The 21428-nt window shown below is 47.1% G+C and overlaps 1 protein-coding gene and 1 pseudogene across 1 annotated transcript in view; one reads left to right on the top strand and one right to left on the bottom strand.

Annotated features, from left to right (window-relative positions):
• MGAT5B (alpha-1,6-mannosylglycoprotein 6-beta-N-acetylglucosaminyltransferase B) overlaps positions 1-18915 on the bottom strand; it is a 170767-nt gene extending 151852 nt beyond the window's left edge. The window contains exons 1-2 of the mRNA XM_074971071.1: positions 18117-18915; positions 6343-6455 (exon numbers count right to left, since the gene is read on the bottom strand). Of these exons, the coding sequence (XP_074827172.1) occupies positions 6343-6455; positions 18117-18184 (181 nt within the window). The 5' untranslated portion in view covers positions 18185-18915. The remainder of the gene's footprint in view (positions 1-6342; positions 6456-18116) is intronic.
• LOC141998777 (zinc finger and SCAN domain-containing protein 29-like) lies at positions 1380-4934 on the top strand (annotated as a pseudogene).
• Positions 18916-21428: the final 2513 nt, after the last annotated feature.

Genomic DNA, 21428 nt, shown 5'->3' with positions numbered 1-21428 from the left:
AGCATCGCCCTGGTGACTCCGGGACATGCAGCACAAGTGTAAATCAGGATTATCTCTACTGAAGTCCAGAGAGTTAACACCAGTGCAAAAATGGTGCCAGCAAGAGGAGGCTCAAGACTCATGACTGAGCATTTTCCCTCACTTCATCTGCTAGAATCTTTGAAATGACCCACTCCAGAGAAGGGCTGTGCCATGGGCTCCTAGGAAATGGTCTGGCAATGGGCCTGTTGAATTTATTATACCAAATTCTTCTCCCCAGTTTAATGGTATAAATTGGAGGTCATTTCATTCAAGTCCAGGAAGGCCCTATGGCTCTACACTGATGTAACCAAGAATAGAATTTGGCCCAGAGAACAAACTCCATGGATTGAAGTGTATTGTAGAAAGGGAAGGAAGGAAGGGATGGACTTGAGTTTCTCTCATCCTGAAATGAAGCAGTGATCAGATCCTTACCGTACAGTCACTCAATCAGTCAATTACAGTCTACAAACTACAGTCAATTACAGCCACCGGAGGAGCTGTGGGAGACTTAAGTGGTACATGGCCAGCTGCACAGGGCTGAATTTCTTTTACTGCCAAACTGACTTGTTTTCAGCTGTGCTAGTTGTAGGACAGGGGACACTTCACATCACCTCTGCACTTCTCCAACTCCAGGGCTGCAGGGAGTCAGTTCAGAGCTTGAAGGTTGTTTTAATTTACAAACACCTGCAGCAGCCTCCAGGGGCTGGATACTCCAGGGTTGCAGAGAAGAATCTCCAGTTAGCAACTTAGGGTACGTCCATACTGCAGAAGAAGGCATGTTCTTAACTGTCCTTGGCTGACACCATTAGCTAACTCCAGTTAAAATAGCAGTGAAGACACAGCAACTCTGCTTTTAACTCGGGTTAGCAGCTCGGTTCAAGCCTATAGGGGAGCTGGGGATTGCATTCTAGCTGCTAACCCAAACTGCCATGTCTTCACTGTGATTTTAATCCACATTAAGATCACACCTTTTTCCTCCATGTAAACAGACCCGCAGGTGAGCTCTTGGAGTGGCACAAAGAAGCCTTATTATGACTGAGGAGCTGACCCAACAGTCTAGGCAGCTAGTGATCAGACTAAGCTGGGATGGCTGGGGCTGCCAGTCTGTTGAATGAGGGACCCTGCTAGAACTTGCCTGTGTTTAAATATAACACCTTTCGCTGCTTTGCCTGGAAGCTGCATCCCAAATAGGTTAAGGTGCTTGGAAGAGAAGTCTTGTTGGGAGGAAAAAAATTAGTCACACAGCATCTGCCATCACGTGATGAGAGCCAGTGTACTCTGACTCCAGAGGTTACTGTTACAAAGGCCACTACATGGCTAGTGACCACAAGACATGCTCACACCCACCTGTGGGAGACATGAGTCTGTCTCTAAAGGGAGACAACCTGACTTCAGTGAAATGTGCAAGACAGAATGGGAAGGCATTGATGTCCCAGCGTTCTATTGCTCAGACTACCACCAGCCAAGTAAACACTAATCCCTTGGGCCTGGTCTATACTACGAGTTTATGTCGGATTTAGCAGCATTAAATCCGAATTAACCCTGCACCCGTCCACACAATGAAGCCATTTTTTCGACATAAAGGGCTCTTAAAAACGATTTCTGTACTCCTCCCCAACAAGGGGATTAACGCTGAAATCGACATCGCCGTTCCGAATTAGGGTTAGTGTGGATGCAATTCGAAGGTATTGGCCTCCGGGAGCTATCCCACAGTGCACCATTGTGACTGCTCTGGACAGCACTCTGAACTCGGATGCACTGGCCAGGTGTACAGGAAAAGCCCCGGGAACTTTTGAATCTCATTTCCTGTTTGGCCAGGCGAACTCATCAGCACAGGTGACCATGCAGTCCCAGAATTGAAAAAGAGCTCCAGTAGGGACCGAATGGGAGGTACTGGATCTGATCGCTGTATGGGGTGAGGAATCCGTGCTATCAGAGCTACGTTCCAAAAGACTAAATGCCAAAACATTTCAAAAAATCTCAGAGGCCATGAGGGACAGAGGCTACATCAGGGATGCAACACAGTGCAGCATTAAACTTAAGGAGCTCAGACAAGCGTACCAGAAAACCCAAGAATCAAACGGACACTCTGGGACAGAGCCCCAGACATGCTGCTTCTACTCTGAGTTGCATGCAATTCCAGTGAGGGCTGCCACCGCTACCCCACCCTTGTCCATGTACTCCGAGGATGGGATACTCTCCGCCATGGCTAAGGATTTTGCAGATGGGGAAGATGAGGAGGAGGACGACAAGCTTGGGGAGAGCACACAGCACACCGTTCTCCCTGACAGCCAGGATCTTTTTATCACCCTGACTGAAATACCCTCCCAACCCAACGAAGCCGGAGAAGGGACCTCTGGTGAGTGTATCTTTTTAAATATAATACATGTTATAAAAGCAAGTGTTTTTCAATGATTAAGTAGCCCTAAGGACTTGGGATGCATTCATGGCCAGTACTGCTACTGGAAAAGTCTGTTAACGTGTCTGGGGATGGAGCGGAAATCTTCTAGGGACATCTCCATGAAGCTCTCCTGGAGGTACTCTAAAGGCCTTTGCAGAAGGTTTCTGGGGAGAGCAGCCTTATTCTGTCCTCCATGGTAGGACACTTTACCACACCATGCTAGTCGCAAGTAATCTGGTATCATTGCATGACAAAGCCTGGCAGCGTATGGTTCTGGTGTTTGCTGGCATTCAAGCAACATCCGTTCTTTATCTCTCTGTGTTATCCTCAGACGAGTGATATCGTTCATGGTAACCTGGTTGAAATAGGGGAATTTGATTAAGGGGACATTCAGAGGTGGCTGTTCCTACTGGGCTGTTTGCCTGTGGCTGAAAATAAATCCTCCCCGCAGTTAGCCATGAGGTGGGAGGGAGGGCCATTGGCACTGAGCTGTTCGCGTTTGGCTAGCAGGGATCTTCCCTGATACCAGCCAGGCGGTGGGGGGAGGGGAAAAGTGATCATCCCAGAGAACTGGATGGGGGGAGGGGGTTAGTTTGGTTTCTGCTGCTGCACGTTAACAGGAAAACTGCAGCAGTAAATGGCCAACTCAAAGGGCTTTGCTTGGTATGGGAAAGGAGGGGGCTGCTGTTATGAAGGCTGCAGAAGCCGAAAGACTATGGCTTATCCCTCATCACTTAGGCTGCTGGCTGAAATGGGGGATTTTAGTCTGAGGCCTCCTCACTCAGTTAATGAGGGGGTGATGTGTTTATCACTCCAGTTGGGAGAGAGCATGTGTGTGTGTGAGGGGGTGTCTTTCCTTTGCTCCAGGACTGTCTTCTGGCCTGACCAAATGTACCTTGGCTATCCCAGGCTCTGGATTGGGCCACCTCTCTTGAAAAGTTCTCCTTTCCCTGCTATTTCATTTGGACCCAAAGTACTTAACAGTCCAGAGGTAAATTGGAACAAAAACAAACAAGCATCTGTTTTTTATCCAGAGCTAAATTCAATGACATGAGCAAGCTGGAGCATTCTCTGTGATGGACTTCAGAAAGGTCCAGCAGAAACTCCATTCAGCAAGTAGTACTGAGTGACAACACTCAAATACAACGCACACATAGGGTTGCCAACTTTCTAATCACACAAAACCAAACACCCCTGCCCCGCCAATGAGAGCTGCAGAGCTGGCGCTGGGGGTGGGGGCAGTGCGCGGAGCCTCCCTGGCCACCCCAGCACCTACGGGCCGCAGGGACCTGGCGGCCGCTTCAGGAGGCGGCACAGAGCCAGCGCAGGTAGGGAGCCTGCCTCAGCCCCATGCCCCTGCTGCACCACTGACCGGACTTTTAACAGCCCGGTCAGCAGCGCCGACTGGAGCTGCCAGGGTCTCTTTTTGACCAGGCATTCCGGTCGAAAACCGGACACCTGGCAACCCCATGCACACTGTCAGAACAAACTCCCATTAGTTGATCAGTGGTCATGAGGGCGGAGTATTTCTACTTAGGAAATGCCAACTGACCCTTTTACAGGGATGATGACATGTATCATATATAGGGTAGCACTATCCGCCCACCTGTCCCCTTTTCTGAAGCTACTGCTACACTCTTTACTGTAGCAAAACCATCACTGATGTCACCAATAGATTTTAGTGGATCAAGGCTACTGGAGTGTGGCAGCTTTTGGCCTGCACGGCTACATAGTACCCCTGCCATATGCTCATCCCACTAGTTAATGCATGTAGGCCTTGCTGGAGGCCTAGGCATAAACTAAGAGTATGAAGCAAAGTAGACCTTGTCAGTAGTGTAACACCAGGTATTGGCTAACCAAGTAAGCGCATCTAACCAGAGAGGATGGTACAAGAACACCCAGAGTTCTCAAGTAACCACATAAACCAATTCCCATGAGATTATACAGGAACACACCGACCCCTTATAAGATAAGGATGGGATGACAGGATAATGGATGAGGAGGTTTTGTTTGAACTAGCAGGTTCAAGATACCAGGGTGATAACAAATAACATATGGAGCATAATATGTCATTTATTTGTATCCATGTATAAAAGGAGAAGTTGTGGGAGGGGCATACATCGGCTGAGGGGACAGCATCCTGTTTGCTGACTGATCCTTTACCTTGTCACGGGCATACACGTGTTAGTGTCCTGTGAGCTACTGGACAGGGCTCCAGTACCGTGCTTTGCAGACAGTAAACCTGGCTGAGCACCTTCGTCACTGATCCAAGCCTGTGGTCTTTCTTTCTGAACAGCACCGAGGTCTGCTGAATCAACACGCTGTGCACTCTGCTGGTGCAGCTAACACTGGAGCTCCGAGAATAGCAGCATTAACAACTCTACAGCACCAGCAACATGCCACAGCACTAACGACATGCACCATCCTCAACTCCCCATCAGCTGTGCCATCCAGCACCCAATTCTATCTCCATCCTCCCACATTTCTGCTGCGCTGCAGCCCCATCTCCTGACCCCTCAGTCCATTATGGGAGGTGAGCAGGGGCAACAAGAACTCACCCCACAAACAGATGAGCAGGATCCCTACATGGCCTGGGTAGGGGGGTGGAGGGTGGATCAGGGCAGGAGGCAACCAGAGGTTGGAGGTGTCAGGAATACACAGGGCTGAGGAAAAGAAGGGAATGGGTTACTTCCCTTCAATCCTAGGAGCTGCCCTTGTGCAGCACTTCTCCCAGTGAGCTTCTCCATTAGACTCAGAACACTTCACCTATTCCCCCTCCATCCTCTATAGAGTACTTTTACGGGTATTAAAATTTAACACACACACACACACACACACTTGATCCACTAGTTTCCCATCATAGTATCTCCTTTTGAGACAAAAAAAATAAAATGGCAAAAAACATCACTCTCCACACTTTCACTCCCTGGCGACCAAACCTGTCTACAACCACAAAGCCTTCCACAGTCCTGAGCCAGAGCCTCCGGTGCTGTAAGCTGGCACAGTCAATGGAGCTACAACAGCATACATGAACTGAGGATCTAGCCCAGGGGTGGGCAAACTTTTTGGCCTGAGGGCCACATCGGGGTTCCTAAACAGTATGGAGGGCCAGTGTAGTGTATTAAATTGCTCCCCGTAGGAATATGGTACATACGGTGTACTACTTACAGCTGCCAGTCCTGGTGCTCCATAAGTAGCACATTGCTACAGGGAGCAATTTAATACACTACATCTGGTGGCTCTCACAGCCCCACTGCCCGGCAGGTGCTTGCAGCCCAGCCACCCAGACTGCTAGTGGCACTGCGAGATGAGGCTGCTGGGGAGGGGCTGGGGGTTAGCTTCCCCGGCCGGGAGCTGAAGGGCCAGGCAGGACGGTCCCGCGGGCCGGATGTGGCCCGTGGGCCGTAGTTTGCCCACCTCCGATCTAGCCCCTTGCATTCAGATCACCGAGGTTCTCTATACACCAGGTGTCATCACAATGCCTTGCACCAAACACTGCTAGATCTTCATGGTTTACATCCCCCTCCATACACTTTGTGATGTTCTTGAGGAGGCTTTGCAAAAATGTCAGTCTCCATCTGATTTCCTCCCTCTCCGCCCTCCTTGTTTATGGAGCTTGTAATGACAAAGAGCTGAATGGAAATAGTCAAGCAGCCCATACACTTGGCATTTCAACCAATTCAAGATCTGCGGCTCCAGAAACACAGGCCTCTACCCAGTGAGCTGGTAGAGGGAGCTATTAGACACGGGTAAGTCTGTCATACTCCAGCAGGAAGCAGACATTGACAGTGCACTACCACTTCGCTGTACTCATCTATCCCAGAAGGGGCATTTATTCCCATACTAGTCGCAAGGAGCCAAAACCAGCACAAGTTCTCCTCTTTTAAAATAGTTTTCAAAACAGTTAAAATCTCAGTTACCTTCAGTTCTGATGGTGAAGGGAGAGTCTCCCAGCCTTTTGGCTGAAAACTGGCCTCCCAAAGATGTCATTAAGAAGCACAGGGTGAAAAATCCAATGCCCAGCACAAATATCCTGAGGGAGGAGAAAAAGAAAAGATAAGGTGAGACACAATCAGTAATGGCTTCTTTGCGAAACAGGTTATCCCACCAATTACAAGTAAGATATGGGTCTCTTCACTGACAAGCCCACAAGTCCTGTGGTCTGATTCTCGGGAAAACCGCCTCCACACAAAGCACCCTCAAGAGCTCACTTGCACTGACTTTTCTTACTGAAAATTCTGTATGAGAAAAAAAATGGGGGGAGGGGCATTTGAGAGGTGGAATGGGCAATCATGCCATGTACCTGAACTCTAACCCTCAGCAATTGATTCTTAATCCTGGTCCTCTTGGCCATTCAAAGAAAGTTGGCCAAGACAACAGTGTAGATCTGTTTTAGCAACATAGGAAATACCAAGCCAGATCAGACCAATGGTCCGTCTAGTCCAGCAGCAGGCCAGGCTTAGAGGTGCAGTAGGCACTGAGCAGCTCATTGCTGTCAAGACTTAGGTGGCTTTATGTATGCCATCCAGCAGAAATTTTGGTGCCTAGGGGATTTTACTGACAGAAACAAAGGCACCAACAGAATTTAGGTGCCTACTGGGTTAGCTAGTAGCCAAGTGGGGGTTCTGAGGATCTAAATTTTGGACCTAGAAACCTAAAGTGGCAGTGAGGAATTTAAATCTCTTTGTTGATCGAGCCATTTGTGGTTGGCTTATGCCCTGAAGCATGAGGGCTGATATCCCTTGTAGATATTTTGCCTCTAATGACCCTGTGGATGCTCTCATTATTATCCATCCTCTATTGAATCCTAGTGCGTGGTGTCAGTGATATCTTGTAGCAGTGAGTTCCACAGGGTGATTATGTGTTATGTTTGATCACTCTTAAATGTATTGCCTTGTAATTTCATTGGCTGTTCCTTTGTCCCATTTTGCATAGTTGTCCACTGTTATTCCCTTTCTCTCTGCTCCCTAGGGGAATCTGTCCAGCCAATACAATCTGAGCTAATAAACTAAAGGTGAAAGGCTTCACCTTTATTGGTTATTGGTTATTCCCAATGCCTTAGCCATCCAGCACCCCGCTAAGAGGTGTTGATGAGCACTGTACAAGTGCTTACATGATATATCAGTGAGAGGCAGCATGGTGCACAGGATAGGGTGTTACCAGATTTGCCCATTATGTTGGGGTATGCTAATTTATTAGGGGTACTCTTCTGGGGGGGGGGTCTGTAATTCTATCAATGTACTGCTTGTGTCACTTGTATTCTCATACAGAGCTATGCTTCTCCCTTCTGCAAGTTCCCTCCCAATAGCGCTATCCTGCAGGACCTAGGTTCCCCAGGGCTGGGTTCCTCCAGCCCCAGAATCAGATGAACACACATATTAACAGAGTGCATCTGAGTGGACAGCAAGCCCAAGCTGACCCCTTATATGTCCCTGGACTCAGCAGGCTGGGTTGAGCAGTACTTCCAAGCTGCCACCCTCATATGCCACAGGCACCACACCGGAATAGAGTACCCCTGAGTAAGCAGGGTCGAGCCACACCTTCAAGCTGCCACCCTTATATGACACAGGTTCAGCGCGTCCCTCTCCCCACTTTCACATTATAAGTTGTTCTGGTAGTAACGCACTTGATAAGCAAACCCTACAGGACTTTTGGGCGCTGCAGGAATCTTTAGCTTAGGTAAGAGGAGCATTGCTGCAGAGCAAATGGGGAAGCCAAAAACACAAGAGAGAGAGGGAGGGAAGCAACCAGCTTAACCACAAAAGTTAATTTTGCCAAGTAATAATCATACAAGGAGACCCAAACAAACAAAACAGTTACAATATTAAATCTAGCTTAAATTTGATTACAAAAGTCAGGTTTAGAAAACTATAACTGATCACACAAGTCAGGGTTAGAAAGCTATACCTAGAGTAGAAAAAGAAAAAGAGAGAGAGAGAGAGAGAGAGCGAGCGAGCGCAAGTGAGCTGGATTCTCACCACTCCGTGAACCTTGAACCGGTCGGGGTTCCCAGGTGGTGGTGATAGCTGAAGGTCCGGAGTGCTGGCAGAGCCCCCAGCATGCTCAGTCAGGAGAAGATGAAGTCCCAGTGGAACTGATGCAGATTTTGGATCCAAGCATCAGAACACTTACTTGAGCATGGGAAAGGGTTTTTTGTTGGGAAACAACAATGCTTCAAGGGAGAACACTAGATTTGTTAACGGGTAAACTGGTGGCTCAAGGGAGTGTACCAGAGTTGTTTTGTTCAGGCTACAGAATAGGAACTGATCATTCCTGGCTATGGGTGGTGTTCCTTCGCAGGAGCTCATGATGCAATTATGTAGCTTCAGTATTTTGGATACCAGTAAAGGATTTATTGTAGAATTGGTCTGATAACTACTGCACTGGGTGTGTGCAGGGGTAGGTTCATTAACATCTGGAGCAGAGATTCCCCCATCATGCAGTGCTTCCCTGGTCCCAGAGTTCAGTGCGGTTCTTGCTTTAGAATCTCTGTTCTCCATTCTGTATGCTAATGGAGATGCCTCCCTATCCCATCTTTGATGCAAATGAGGCTAGGGGAGTTGCCTTAATCCTGTCACCCTTGTCCAGAAGGGTTTAAGTGTGTCCCCTGCTGCCTTTTCGCAAGTCTTTCTTCTGACTGGTTTTGGTTCAAGCAGAGGCTGGGGGGCGGGGGGTCCTTTGTGAGACAGACAGGCTGGATACTGCACCCTGGTTCCCAAGAACACAGAGCTGACAGGTAAGAAGAGCACTAACTTAAGAGACCAGAGTTCTAATCTTGGCTCTGCTATTGAGCAGTATTGCCTCTCTGTGCCTCTGATTCCCCTCCTACCATTTGAGAGTCCTAGCTAGTGAGATGTCAGCTTTTTGGTGCAAGGATTGTTGCTTATCAAAACTGAACAAAAGTTTCCCTCCCAAACCTTTTTCTGGTAAAAATGCAGATTGGGTGACACCTGAACATTTCATGAACTTGTATTAATTTCACATTTTTTTAACTAAAACAAATTTTTAAAAATTCAAAAAGATTGTTTCAATATTATCAAAATGAAATGTTATGGTTTTCTTATTCAAAACTAAGTTGTTCTGAAATTTCCTTTATTTGTTTTTAAAAACAACAACATTAACAAAAAGCGTACAAAAACTAAACAAAGAATTTTTGCTCAACTGAAACAATGTTTTTAACCTTTTGGTTTGCCCAACATTTCTTTTTTGATTGCACCTGAAATAATGTTTTTATTAATTATTATTGAGAATCGTTAGCAAAAACAGTTATTCAAATAACTCTGCTTAGGATATATTTGTAGAGTGCCTAACACAATAGGCCCTGATCTCAGCCGAGGTCTCTAGCGGCTACCAGAATATAAGTTCTTAGATACTCAGATTTTCATATTGAGAAAAACTCCAAAAAAGGAGACTTTGCACCTTTCCTTAGTCATTCACAGCTGTGCACAATGATTGTAGAATACTATTTTTATTTGGAACTAGGCTGCCATCAGTTGCATGAACTACCTATTGTGCTAAGCTTTGCAATCTAGGGGACAGGCAAGACACGGGGCTTACAGGGGGACATCCCCATTCACAACAATCTAGCTGCTGAACTAAATTTGAAATAAACACCTCAGGCATCACAATTGCCTTGTTTCCTCTTTTGCCTGATTCATTCCACTGAGTCGGCTGGGAGCTGAAGTGGACATTATTCTAACTGGCAAGGAGCTAGGTCCCTGTCTCCACTAGATAAATGGAACATACTCAGTGGGACTAAAAAGTTGTATGTGGCACAGAAAAATAAAAAAGCATTTTCTCAAGCCAACTCTATATTTTCAGAGATGTGAAATCTCTCCTTTATTATTCCAGTTCCAGCAGCCAGACTTATACCCTTCAAGAGATGAATTAGAGGTCAAAACACAGAATCTATTTGGGTGACAACTGCATTGTTATAAAGGAAAAAGCAAGGTCTGAGGGTCTTCCAAGTTCCTTTGAGTTAAAGATTTTCCTCAATAGACAGCACCCCTACTCAAGCAGCAAGATTGGGTGGGGAAGTGAAGAACGAGACACCTAGAATTGGCTGGGAAATGTATTTTATTTTCCACCAAAGATTGCAAAGAAAATGTTTTCACTGAAACTTTTAATGGGAAATTTTCATTTAAAACGCCCAAAAAACCAAAAGCCTATTTTTTAGTCTTTCCGTTGTTGAAAATTGAACATTTTGGGTCTTTGGTTTTCATTGACTATTATCCCAATTTCCATGCAGTCAAAAAGCCATCTTTTGTTTAAATAAAAGCTTCAACAAAAAGAAAATTGACCCTCTGTAGTGAGACCCAAGGATGTGAGTAAATAAGTGAAAACTAGGGAGACTCATCATGAATATGATCAATGGTGGCTGAGATTTTCAGAAGTGACTAGTGATTGGGGTGCCCAACCAATGACCTCCTAAATGGGTCTCATTTTCAGAGGGCCTGTGTTCAGCCCTGTCTGAGAATCAGGCCCCTTTATGGTGTCTCAAATTGGATGCTAAAATAGTGAGCAGGGAATTTTTGAAGGCACAAAGCTCAGTTAGAGACACCGCTTCCATTAACTTTGAGGCACCCCTAGTCACTTTTAACCATCTTGACTGAGCATCGAGGAGTGAGGCCTACGGGAAGAGCTTTGGAGATCCCATGATGTTTGGGGTCCCAAAGAGAAAAAAAAACTGGCTTCTGATCTCAGAGGAGGCTGAGTCAATGGAAATGGTTTGAGCAGCTATTCATCGTTAGGAGTACTAGGAGTGTCTGAAGAGCTGAAGGAGGAAAGGGGTAGGGTGGTCACACATGCATTCCCAGAATACCAGATATTCTGGTACTTCTGGTAATGGCATGTGTCCAATGCCGGTGTGACCTGGCCTGCATGGCACATAGAGGATGCCATTTCAAAGAGCATGCCACCCCACCCTGCACCAACATGACATTGGACCCACCCACGTGCAAGATCATGCTAGCAGGGACAGAGCAGTGCACTCTTCAAAGTGATGTCCCTCTTCTATTGGACAAACTCACGTCCTGTTCTGTCTCAGTCTCGGATGAGGGACAAACCTCAGAAAAGCAGGACTCTCTGGTATAAAGCCAGACGAATGGCCTCCCTAGATGAGGGCCCCATCATGTTAAGTGCTGTACAAATGCAGGCAAGCTTACAACCTAAGATGATGACTAACATAACGAAGGGGAGAGGGAACTGATGAGATATATTCAGTCTATAAATCTACACCTAGGAATTTATATGCCCCTTATCGCCACAATGATAGCACCTCTCCATTGTCAATGAATTTTATCCTCACAAGGCCCTATGTGATAGGGAAGTGGTATTTATTATTCCCATTTTGCAGATGGGCAGTTGAGGCAGAGGGCAGATTAAGGCTGGGATTCCTAAAGGAAAGTAAAGGTGTTAGGTGCCCAGCTCCCAGAGGCCTGTTTGAAAACCACAGCCTATATGACTTGCCCACTGTCCCACAACTCAGACTTGAACCCATATCTCAAGTCCCAGCCCAGGGCTCCAATCACAAGGCCACCCTGTATGGATAAATACCCCCATACATACATGTGCTCTAGCTCTATAACCATTGACTTTCCCCAGCTACCTCTCAACCCAGCTGTTTTCCTGGAAGCCCTGCAGTAGAAGCGGACTTCTAGAAGGGATTTCTATGCAAAGAGGGTAGTGGCCTATCAGGTCAGCTCAGAAAGGGAGCTCCATGCACAAGGGGCGAGAAGAAAATGCAAAGACACTTGTAGGAGGCAGCAGCTGGCCAAGGCTGGCATCTTGGCAGAGTGGGAAAGCAATGCAGTCAAGGAAGAGAGGGAAGGGCCTTGATGGTTAGGACGAGATGGTGAAGACTGCCCATGTGATGCACTAATCTGGCACATCTCCTGGGCAGTCTGCCCTCTTTCAGTTCCTGGGTTGTGCCAACCACCTCTAGACTGCCTGCCTTTGTTCCGAAGGGGGAAAAGCAAGCACCAGGACTGAAGTGCATTGGCAGAGCTATGTGGCAATCTGAACCATTTCCGTATCCTCTTTGTCTGTGCCTGAGGAGAGCTGTACTCTGGACTACCAGCGCCAAACTTAGCTGCATGGTAAGCGATGAGACAAGTTATACCCTGGATGAGAGCTGATCTGATCAAGCATGTAAGATGCAAAAAAGGAGCATAACTCCTGCAGATTCGGCACTCAGGGGCGTGTAGATTGATTTGCTACCCTCTTGGAACCAAGCTAAGCCTTGGTGTTAATCCCTTTGAAAGCAATGGGAATGGTGCCTGCTTACTAGGTAGGGGTGAGTGTGCTCTCAGAGTGTTAGAGACATAGGGGAGACATTAGTTTGGCACCCTTCCAAGAGAGGCCTGGTGGCTAGGGCACTGCCATGGGCCTCAGGAGATTTGGGTTCAGTCCTGGACTCTGCCATTGACTTCCTGCATGACCCTTGGCAAGTCACTTAGGCCCAGATCCGCAAAGATATTTAGGCTCCTACATTCCCTTAAAATCCACAGGCATGAGGAGCCTAAATACCTCCGAGAATCTGGGCGTGTCTCTGGGCATCGTTTCCCTGTTTGTAAGCTATGGTAATACTACTTTCCTTATTCCCTCTCTTATAGCAGTCTCATCTATGGAGCGTGTAAGCTTGTGAGGGTAAGAGGGACTCCCTCTTACTACATGTCTGTTCTACGGGTCTCTAGGCATGATAGTAACACAAATAATAGCAGTGCCCTGCTGCAGCTGGAGGGCGGTTCTAATCATCTATCCCTTTTCATCCAGTGCAGCCACCCCCTTTCCTCCTCTCCACCCCGCCAGGCATAATTTAATGACACATTACCTGGGGGATTGGTGTTTAAATGATCAGAGCTGATCTTGCTCATCTTTGAAATCCTTTCTATTGATAATGTCTTCATCATTATGCAAGGCCTTGTTTATGCATTTTAATTTTCATAATTATGATCTGGCAAGGAGCGATAGTTAAACTCCACATTTAATTAACAATTTAGACCATGGGAGAAAGAAAGAAAGGAAAAACCCTCCACAATTGCTGAAAAAAAATTTCAAAGGGGCCATGCATTCTAGCATCTCATTAGAAGGAAAAAAATTCACAATTTCAAATGGATTGCAGAGGAAGGGGAGGAGACTCAAGATTTTAGGTACTTAAAAGATATACCAGGGCCAAATCCTAAATCGGTTACTTGGGAGAGAAACAGCATTTAGCTCGGTGGGATTTCTCCAAGGAATAAGGAGAGTTGAGGGTTTCACCCTTAGTTTGCAGGCTCTTATTTTGTTCTGATTTTCTCCCTTTCTGATGGGGAGAAAGAGGGGGGAGGGGAAGGCTCTCCGTTCAATCTCTCATCTCCATGGAAGTTTGTACTGCAGTTCTTTGTGCTGGCGCCTAGTTTTGGGGAAATGGCCAAAAGGTACCAGGGGCCTGACTGAACCTCACACTGGTGTAAGTCAGAATTAACTCCATTGAAACCAATGGACTTTCCTGAGAGCTGCATCAGACCCCGTTTCCAAAACTAGTCCATTAACTGTACCTGTTGTTGAACATAGAGCTTTGATGACCATGTAGCATCTACATCCCAAGCTGGCTGTTAATCGCGTGGACTGTCACCACATATTAATTTAATTCAGGGTGCTTTGATTTTACAAGATTCTGGTGACAATTCTACCCAGAATTCTACCCTGGGACTGAAGTATTCACAATCCCCTGCTTTAGGACTATGTCCAGGAGGAGAGTGCCAAGTTCTGCCCTGTTTATTTACTGTCAGTTTGGAACAACAGCATAGTCTTTAATAGAGTTATCAAAGATTCACATAATTGTAACAGAGCAAAATCTGGCCCTGAGGATTTGTATTCTGATGTGCTATATATCATTTGGGTATCCTGGAAACGCGTGCAGGAGAAGGCTGCAGCATCCTTCGAACCCATGAGCTTTCCATGGTCCTGAAACACCAGAGGCCTCTCAGACTGGGTCACCCGACAGCAAAATGCTAAGCAGCATTAATCCTCCCTGGGAACAATGCATTCTAAAGTTCTGAGGAAAGAAATGGCTTTTCTACTTACAAGCTTTCACAGCACTCCTCTTTAGTTCCCCAAAGAGAAGCATAGAGATGGCTGGGGTAAGGCACTATAGTTGACTTGTGATGCACTTTTGGCTCTCTCGGGTACTGCTGGGTAGAATCAATCACTGAGGTGCCTTTGATTTTGAAATTAGACACATTAGAAGTGAGCCATTTACACAAGTTTCTGTAAATAAATCCTCCTCTCCATTATTTTGTCTCCTCCTGCTATGTTTACAGAGTGCTAGTAATCAGCAACTCTCCTCCATTCCCAGGGCACATCTCACAGATTTGGGACTTTTCCCTCACTGTACTAAGCTTATCCAGAGGATGATTAATGAATTCAGCTGAGCACCACTTTCATTTCAATGGGCCAAATCTCCAGTCAGTGCCTGGCAACTTCACTGATGCTATGCTTATTTGCACCCGTGTGGATCCAGCTCACTGACTTCAGTGGAGATAAGATGCTTAAACACCAGCTGACATGTGGTCTCCATAGATTTAGGTGACCACTATGGACTGCAAACCACCCACATTACTACACAAAGTTGGGGGGTGTCTAGATTCCAAGGGTTTACCTTCACTGCAGCACTAACTTAAGTGTGGATAAGAGCAGCCAGCTGCTCTTGAGTTAGTCTAGCTCAACTGAGAGCACCCACACAGATGTTTGGATTAACAGCACAGTATCTATATCCCCACTGCATTACTAGTGTGAGCATCAACAGCTCTCAAGTGTCAACCCACACCTCCAGTAGCTTGAGGTTAAAGCACCACTCAACTTGAGCTAGAGACTCGTGTGTGGACAGGAGTAGGATTAAGGGAGCACTTGAATCATATCTTGAGCTAAAGCTGCAGTGAAGGCAAGGCCTAAGAGCATACGCTAGTCTCACCACACAGTCACCACATAAAATGGTGGCTCGGGATCTGCAAGGGCAGAGTTCAAACAGGGTGTGCCACAGGTGAGGACTGAAGTGCGCTGGTAAATTAGCGGAGGTAGGGAGAAGTAGGGCTAGAATAGGAGAAAATGTGCAGGTCATGACACCTTTAGCTGATCTGTGGGTTGCTCAAGAGCTAGTCTAGCAGGAGGTAAAGAGCATCAGCAAAACTGGGGAGCAGGGCTTAGGCCTAGAAAATAAGTGGGTATTGCAGGTCAGGACTGAGGTGGTGAGGGAAGCCCACCACACTGGTGTTATTAGCCTTTCGGTTCCAATGCTTCAGAAAAATATTCCCACCAAACACCATTACCGCTGAGTTAAACCAGGCAGAATCCTTGCCTCCAGTTTGTCTAAATGATTGGGGGGGGGGAACACCCCTCGAGGTGCTTTAGCCACAGTCAATCACATCTATTTTCCTGTGCTATAAACTCTCAAGGAAAACACATCTCTTAGAAAAGCCTGATTCAACTCACACTGGTTTAACTTTTCAATAAAGTTGCTCCCAATTTACACCAGCGTAAGAGCAGAATCAGGCCCTAGTGTATTGAGAACACTGTCAAGGTACCGGATTCTCTTAGCAAGACCCAAGCCCCCAAACTGTTCACCTGGCCCCATCCCCGAATCCGCACATACATTTCCCCTCCTGTTCCAGTCTCTGGCCTATTTTTCATCACACTTGGCCAGCGTGCTAGGACTCATTACTGTTACTCCTGCTTCAAGCCTTATTCCCAAGACACTGCTAGAAAGGAGATTCCCCTGCTCCTGGAGCGGGAGACTCTTCCACTAACTTCATCTTGGGGTTTAACAAACATATCTCTGGAAGAGAATGAACAGCCCCTCTCAAAGCAGTGCTGGCCCCGTCCCCGGCTGAAGGCAGCTGCCAAGCCCAGCACAGCACCTTGGGCGCTGCTGTTCTATTAAGCAGAGTGTCATTCAACAGGAGAGAAAGCGACAGCTCTGGATGATGGCTGTGTACAGTGTTTGACACAACTGGCACAGCTGGTGAATTACTACAGAGTAACTGCCCCCCTTTCTCCCCCTCCCAGCTAGTTCATGGTGTGCCCCGATCCATCTCTTGCTCCATCCATGAAGTTCTGTGTTGCATCTGTTAAGTCAATCAGAGTTTTGCCCTGGACATCACTGAGGGCAGGATTGGCCCACAGTAGCAGAGGGAGGACGAGTGATGTGGGAATTGCTCCCACCCCCTCTTCAACATGTGGCCCAGCTGTGGCTAGGCACCTCTCCCTTCTCTTCTATCCTCCTTCCACAAGGCAAGCTCTGCTACCCAAAAGCAACTGCCCTACAGCCCAGCCTCATCGGTGTGCCCCTTCTCCCCATTTGGTATCCCCCCAACCTGCCTGCCATCAGATTGGAGACAAAATCCCTGCCAAGCCAACGAGGAGGTACCATCCCCTTGCTGACCCACTCCCAAGTCTATTCACCTAGCAGAGCTACCTGCCCCACCTGTTTGCCTGGCTGGTCCAAGAAGGTGGGCAGTCGAGTGATTGGGGCACTAACCTAGGAGTTGGGCAACCTATGTTCAGTTCTCAGCTCTGCCACAGACTCCTTGTATGGCCTTGAGCAAGGCACTTAGCCTCCTTTGTGTCTCAGTTCCCCATCTGAACAATGGGAATAATCACACTCCCATACCTCTGAGAGGTGTTCGGAGGATAACTTCAGTAAAAGATTGTGAAGTGCTCAGATACAATGGTGGTAAGCACATAAATTCTTTAGACAGATGAAATTTCAGCAGCAATAATTCTCAAAAGCTGTCCCACGTGAGAAAATATAACCCGACCCTCCCTTCCATCCCCCAAAACCCAATTTCCTTTGGCCAAGTCAAAAGGCCAGTATCCTGGTTTGCAAAATCCACTTCCAACGCTTTTGTGTTACTTGGACCATCAGAAAGCACCGTGATGGGTTTGTTTTGATTCAGACCTAACTTTTATAATTCCTCGCCCATAAGACACAAACAAACAATGCCCCTTGGAGGCTGGAAGTGCATAAAGCATGACTCCTCAAATCAGTTTTAAAGAAAGCACACAAGCATTAGAGAAGAGTTTGCATGTTAATGGACAGTCCACACGCACCCACCCATCCACCCACAAAAAAAAAAGACACTTACAGCAAGGAGTTTATGCAAATCAATAGTAATGGAATCATAAAAACTTTGTAGTTGTTGAGGCGGGGGGAGGAGTTCAGTAAGTAGAAATGCATAAATTCAGGGGGGGAGGGGAGCTTGGAAGGTCTGACTTTGGACAAGATTCTGCTCTTGGTTACCCGTGTGAATCCGGAGCAACCGCATTATCATTGGATTCAAACCAGTGTTACTGACAGCCAAAGCTGGCTTTTAATTTGTATGCATCAATTCCCCAGTGGGTGCAAATATCACCAAGAAAAGTATTAAAAACCTGTAACTAATACCCAACTGATATTAGCATAACAAATGAATTAGCAGGCAAGGTACAGTATGCAAGAGCCACACACCAGCTCCCATCAAGATGACTTAAAGGCTAACTTGCTTTGATTCTTGACATTTTAATCTGGGATTGATTCCCCTGGAAGACAGTGAGTGCTAGGAAATTTGTTTAGATGAATTATTCAGTTTCAGCTCCCTGAAGCTGAACAGCAAGATGGGGTGCAAAGGCAGGGGGTGGGGAGGGAGAATGGTAAATAGAGCAATAAAAAGAACTTTACCTAAAAGGTCTCAAGGTGACAAGACATCTTCTGATCATTATTTTTCCATCCGAATTGACTGTGATCATTGTTCAAACTTATATAAGAAATAAAAAGGAAGCAACTCGACACTTTAGACAGCCATATGATGCCGTTACACAGTGCCCATGATTAGGATGATTTGTATACAGAGGTGGGGAAAGCACCCCAGACCAATCCAACTTCACCGAGAGGGGTTTTAGCTCTTCTGCTCCAGGTAATCTACTTCTCCTCCAATGGAGCAGCCGTGGTGAGCGTTTGTCTGCTCTGGATGAAATAGATCTTAACAGAGCGAGCACGACTGAACCAGGTTCTCTTGCGGGATTTTCTTATTTACATTTTGGAGGCAGGTTGTCGCAAACGGCAGCACTTCTGTCCATCCATCTCTCCCCACAGAAGATGGAGCAGCTGGGAGGCACCTTGACTCCTTCATCACATCCACTTTTTGCTCTCCTTCCTATTCTCTCCAGATTTCACCTTAATTGGAGTCAAATGCCGGACACTCCTCCTCCCCCCCACACACACACATACACAAACCAGCATTCAGTACTTCCAGCTAGTTGCTGTCCTCTGGGAAGGCTTCCCAAGTCAAAAGTCTGCACTGTTCTGGGATTCCAATGGTGTTCCCAACCCTCTGTGTCCACAGATGTGATATCAGAGCCAGCTCCATCCCATCCTGGGAGCTCCCTTGCACAATCCTAGGTATCCAGCCCCTTGCTTTAATCTGAGTAGGCACTGCATTGTTTCCACCAGAGAAGGCTGCACTGCTCCAGCTGGGATTGGAGAAAACCTTCCTGTTAAATTGTGGATTGGGCACCATCTAGTGGTAGCCATGGGATGGCATCAGTTGCCTTCTGTTAAGGAGCGATTATGTTGGTAGGGCTGATCCAGCACCTATGAACTTCTTCGCTCCAGAGATTTCAATGTTTCCTCAGCTGCAGACCTATATTTTGAAATCTCACCCCCTGGCATCTTTTACAAAGATAACCAAGCCCCCATCCCTATCAGTGAACTCCTAAATTTTAATAGCAACAGTAAATCTCACATTAATAGAGTACCCTTTATCCTAAACTGTTTCACAAACTATCATAGAATCATAGAATACCAGGGTGGGAAGGGACCTCAGGAGGTCATCTAGTCCAACCCCCTGCTCAAAGCAGGACCAATCCCCAATTTTTGCCCCAGATCCCTAAATGGCCCCCTCCAGGATTGAACTCACAACCCTGGGTTTAGCAGGCCAATGCTACCTCTAAAATGCAGCCACCTCTGGGGTGAAAGACAGCAGTCGACCCAAAAACCATCAGGGAGCATAACAGATGGCAGGTCAAACCCCTACTCTGATGAAAAGTGCCTGGGGATATTTAAAGCTTGGAGCAGGAAGGGCCTTGGGTCCAATTCTGCCTCCCTCACAACAGTGAGGACAATGGGACTGCTCCTGTTTTTACAGTGCTGTAAGTGAAATCAGAATCCATCTCCTGGTCTATTCAAGTTTCCTCCACAGAGGCCCTCAGCTGTTGATGCACAGGGCTCATTGCATCTGGGGCAATGCAATAGACCTGCTGATCTTCTGCACTGTTAATAAGAGCATGGCCCTTTGCCGTATAGCAAGAGTAAGACTGATCAGAGAGGCAGCGCAGCCGTACTGGTCACGTCTCACTAACCAGCTATCAAACACATGTAGCAAAAGCACTTGAAAGGGAGTTACTGCAGATTTACACCAGGGTACCTTGGGGCAGAACTTAGCCTGACAAGCACATATGTAACACTGATGGACCCCGGTTGTTGGCGGGCGGGATCAAACCTGGGACCTCTGGAGTTTAGTGCATGAGCCTCTACCGCGTGAGCTAAAAGCCACCTGGCTCTTAGCTAAGGCTGTAGAGCAGACTCATTTTATCTCTCTCTCTCTCTCTAAGTGGTCTCAGTGCCACTAGATGGGACAGAACACCACACCCAGGTGTGTGGGTTACACATAAATAGGTTCTCAACCTCCCCACTGAGTGGCAACCACCATTAGTCCTGCCTCAGTGCCAGGGATTGCATTTGATGACCTACTGAGGTTTCTTTCAGTTCTACGTTTCTGTGATGAAAGTCACATTAGCACCGATGTGATAACTAGTCCCATCATTATAGATGAGCCTTTGTAGGACCTTGTCTGGGAAATGGCATGTAAATGGGAAATGCTTTTAGTAAGAACCTCCTACTCTCATGGAAGGAACTAGACCCCCAGGAAGGGACTGATAGCAGCACTGAGAGCTACAAACGGCCTGAATTTGCTGACCTTCTGAACATACTGTACAGCTCATCTCTTGGGCCAGGCCCTGGCAGGAGGCGGAGGGTGGAATCTCTCTAGTGGGGAAGGATCAGGAGGGGTTTGGAGCCATACTGGTCACAGACCTGGAGCTCAGCGGATGTGTGGTGTGTTGGGAAGAAATGAAGCAGTTGCTGCTTTGCTCAAAGTTTATTGTGGATAGGGTGACCAGATGTCCTGATTTTTGGGTCTTTTTCTTATATAGGCTCCTATTACCCCCCACCCCCTGTCCTGATTTTTCAGATTTGCTGTCTGGTCACCCTAACTGTGGATCACCCATGCTCTTGTAAACCAAGGGTGCCCAGAGATTGCGGGGGGAGGGAGAAGGGGGTGTGAGCCCTCTGCCATGGAATTTAAGAGCAGACTCTCAATAAATAAAATGCCATTTTACTCCCACCGATGCAGATAAGACTTGCTCTCACTACAGGTAGCAGAGTCCTGCCTGTTCATGCCTGCCCCTCCCTCTCAGATCCAGTAGAAGGAAGGCCCTACTAGGGCTATGGAAGCCCCCTCTCAAGGGAAATTGTTGGATGGGGTGGTAGTCAGAGAAGAGCTTGAATTGGTGGAGGGGTGATTTCCCACACATACACTGGCACCAGCTGTCTACAGCTGTAACACCGACAGATCCCGGATGTCGGCAGGCAGGATCAAACCTGGGATCTGTGGAACTAAATGCATAAGCCTCTACTCCATGAACTAAAAGCCACATGGCTGTTAGCTAAGGCTGTAGCAGACTCATTAATCTCTAAGTGGTCTCGGTGCCACTAGAGGGGACAGAGCACCATACTTGGGAAATGTGTGGGTTACACCAGCACCCACAGGCTCGGGCCAGCATTCTCCTGGGTGCCTCTGAGAGCAGCACTGAGTGCTGGGAGCACGAGCATGTGCAGGTACTGGATTAGAGTGGAGCTGGTGGTATGGCTAGGTGAGCAGCACTAACAAAGGCAGCCACGCAACCCCGAGGGAATTCTGCTCCAGTGGTTTAT

This window comes from Natator depressus, chromosome 14 (genome assembly GCF_965152275.1).
Source record: "Natator depressus isolate rNatDep1 chromosome 14, rNatDep2.hap1, whole genome shotgun sequence".
Classification (NCBI taxonomy): Eukaryota; Metazoa; Chordata; order Testudines; family Cheloniidae; genus Natator; species Natator depressus.
The sequence above is the reverse complement of the archived record's forward strand: the minus strand, read 5'-3'. Positions and strand labels throughout refer to the sequence as shown.